General features: G+C 40.5%; 1 protein-coding gene across 1 annotated transcript; it reads right to left on the bottom strand.

Annotated features, from left to right (window-relative positions):
* On the bottom strand, positions 1 to 2,032 carry nkx2.9 (NK2 transcription factor related, locus 9 (Drosophila)). The gene is made up of 2 exons (XM_014198093.2): positions 1,436 to 2,032; positions 1 to 1,080 (listed from the first exon to the last, which is right to left on the bottom strand). Exons 1-2 carry the CDS (start codon positions 1,584 to 1,586, stop codon positions 524 to 526), a joined length of 708 nt encoding a protein of 235 aa, XP_014053568.1. The 5' UTR covers positions 1,587 to 2,032; the 3' UTR covers positions 1 to 523.
* Between the last annotated feature and the right edge of the window lie 1,368 nt (positions 2,033 to 3,400).

Here is a 3,400-nt window from a genome sequence, read left to right as displayed (position 1 = left end):
TGCAAACGTTTACAATATTTATTCATAATTCTATAAAAACACAAAACATTTAGGCCTACCAATCGATAAAACGATTATGTTCTATAACATTTCCAGACAAAAGTGAAAAGCACAATTTTCAAAGCAATTATATCCTACTTCCCTCGTACTTTTGACAAATATCTTGGTGTAGATTCGAAATACATACAAATTTCAATTACTGATAAAAAAAAATAAGCCTACGCAAAGTAAACACAACAATGATCCAATTGGATAAACAAAACTTAATCTAAGAGTATAATGTCCATAGGCCTACCACCAGATTACAATAAACTAATAACGACTTTAATCATTCGAAAATATCACTCAATAGGCTACATTTAATAAAATACCAAAAATAAAATATGTGCAAAATAGCCTACTTCTCATACAACATTATTAGTGGGAGTTTAACACTTAAGTACCTCGAACAATAAGGGAATTCAGAAAACATATTTGGTTTTAAGTGTTCCTCTATGCATTGTCCTCTTGTTGATGTTTTCAGTCACTTAAAAGAACTGAATTGAACTGAGTCGTTCAGAAAGTCTCTCCAAGCAAAGGTGTGTCTAGATGCTGCCGGGCTGGCAAAATGCTGGTATGGGGAAGGTAGACCGAACGGCGACGGAAGCTGGAAAGACTGGTACCCCAAACTGAAGGGTGTACCCGGGGACGTGGTCGGTCTAAGACAGCCTCCTTTCTCCGTGTTAATGAAACAGGTCTGATAAGGCTTGCCATCCCGAACTAGGATGGGTACCACTACTCTTCGCAACATTGGCGATTGGTTTATGTCTTGTGGCGCTCCCTCTACTCGCGACCTCTTCATTTTGTACCTGTGGTTCTGGAACCAGATCTTGATCTGCGTCGGCGTCAGGCTGAGGAGATGGGCGAGCTGCTCCCGCTCTGGTGCTGACAGATAGCGCTGCAGACGGAAGCGTCTCTCAAGCTCGAAGGTCTGGGCCTTTGAGAAAAGAACGCGGCGCTTCTTCTTCTTCTCGGCCTCAGAGTCCAGAGAAGACTCGTCTGACTTGTTTGGGGAGATCTCCAGGCTGCCCTCATCTGAAGCTGAGGAATTAAAAATGGTGTTATTACACTGATCAATTAACCATATAAACAACTCACGAGATACAATATCACCAGAATTACATAGCTAAAGAGATGTAATCCCCCCCCCCAATTTGGATTAGGCTACACATCTCCTTATAAAGTGTATATCCAATTATTACATAATGCTTAGTTAATTGGATGGATACCTTCTTGGATCTCATAAAACAGACATGTTGGAAATCGCTGTGGATGATATTCAATTCTGTCAATTTAAACAGGACCCATATAATCCAGATAGGCCTATGTGTTATATGGATTTGAAGTGGTTTGGCCTATCTGTTTCTATGCTCAGGTTTCAACCAGGGGGACTTACAGAGACAAGGGCTCCGGTCGCTGTCCATCCAGGAGGAGTACGGGGAGCTGTAGCAGGAGTTACCGGGGGAAGGCTGCCCTGTCTTGGCGTCATGCTCAGGCAAATCCAGGATGCTCCTCACGGAAAAACTGAACTTTGCAGCAACAGCCATTCTGTCCGGGGGAAAAAAAACAAAATCCTTGTGCGTAATAACTATCCAAAGGAGAGGATACAGTTGATATAGGAGTAAAAATATGTATCCACTCAAGGAATGGCGACGCGCGCTGTCAAAGTCAGAGGCGACCTAGAACACCCTGTGTGTGTGGACATGAGGCAGTGTTTGTATAAACAGTACTTCACGCCGCTTATATATGCTCCTCGAGGACGCCAAGTACCTGAATGATTCGAGTGCCTTTATCCAATGATGGTAGGTGTGAACCCGCAGAAGAATATCCCCGTTGCCTCAACAATGGCCGAAGGAAACACTCGTCATCATTACAGATTCGTCCCGTATCGTGAAAAGTGGTGACCAGATAATGGTGATTGTTGCAGCTGAATCACGTCTTGGGTGGCAAGTGACAACAGAACCCCCCTCTCCCGAAATAACATGTCCAATATTTGCATACAAAGTGAGCAATTAGTGTGAGATGCCCCGGAGTTGGTTTAACTAATATTTTTACCGCTGTGCACCCTATCCATTACAGGTATTGTGAAATGACATAGAATAATCATGTTGTATATCATGTCCCTGAAATAAAAACACATAACAATATCAAAATAACACAAAATAACACACCAATAACACCTATTTTTGTAAAAAGAAAACAAAAAGGAATATTAGGTTATTTTTCTATCATTTATAATTTCCATTTAGGCTATAAATCTCATTTTATTTTCACAAGAAAATGTATATTTTTTCCGTATAGGCTTCACAAAGAGTGACACTCCTGCAAAATGACCATGATCATGTGAACCGAAATGGAGAGAAGTCAACGCCAAATTTCTAATGAGTAGAAAGAATGGTGTTATGGCAATTTCTCTTGTGGCACGTAGGTACATAGGTACATTCTTAGAGGCTATCCAGTGTGAATTAAATCGAGACAGATATGTTATTATTTTAGTATTAGTATTATTTTAGAGACCACACGTGAATCACATGAGTGCTTTGGAACAGTGAATCAAGCTGTTTTCTGATTACAAAATATGCCACGCCCTACTTGGACACTAACGGAAAACTGCAATTTATAAATTCATTTGGGGTATTTTTAACATCTTAAAGAACTATCTGACCTTAATGGACATGTACTCTTATAATCTCCACCCAGCCACAGCCAGAAGAGGACTGGCCACCCCTCAGAGCCTGGTTCCTCTCTAGGTTTCTTCCTAGGTTCATACCATTCTAGGGAGTTTTTCCTAGCCACCGTGCTTCTACATCTGCATTGCTTTCTGTTTGGGGTTTTAGGCTGGGTTTCTGTACAGCACTTTGTGATATCTGCTGATAAAAAAAGGGCTTTATAAGTACATTTGATTGATTGATTCAAATACGCTGAAACGTTTTACTGCAACATACTGTAAATTATGGTGCATTGTGGGAAAATGTTGTGGGCGGGGAAAGAATGTCTGTATTTCGAATGGTGATGCTATTGTTGTCTCTGTCTCATTAACATATTTTGAGGCGTGCCTTGTAATAGGCTATATTTGTTGCATCCGTGAGTGAGAGTGCTGTACCAATTTAACTGGTATGTGGTAGTGCGCCATCAATCTCAAAGGATACACGATAGTTTGGAGTGTGAAAAAGGTTTAAACCTTAAATGGTTGAGCATTTTGTCAGGTCCTTTTGGTCTGTTTTGGCCTTTTGGAGCCTTTGTTAAGGCCTCTAGAAGTGTAAGTGATGTAAAACACCAAATATTCATTAATATGCTGTAATGTGTAAACACTTAACTTAGCAGCAAACCTGCTTGCTTGTACAATTCAGTGATATACAAA

This window comes from Salmo salar, chromosome ssa01 (assembly GCF_905237065.1).
Source record: "Salmo salar chromosome ssa01, Ssal_v3.1, whole genome shotgun sequence".
Lineage (NCBI taxonomy): Eukaryota > Metazoa > Chordata > Actinopteri > Salmoniformes > Salmonidae > Salmo > Salmo salar.
This window is presented reverse-complemented; position numbering and strand designations above follow the sequence as displayed.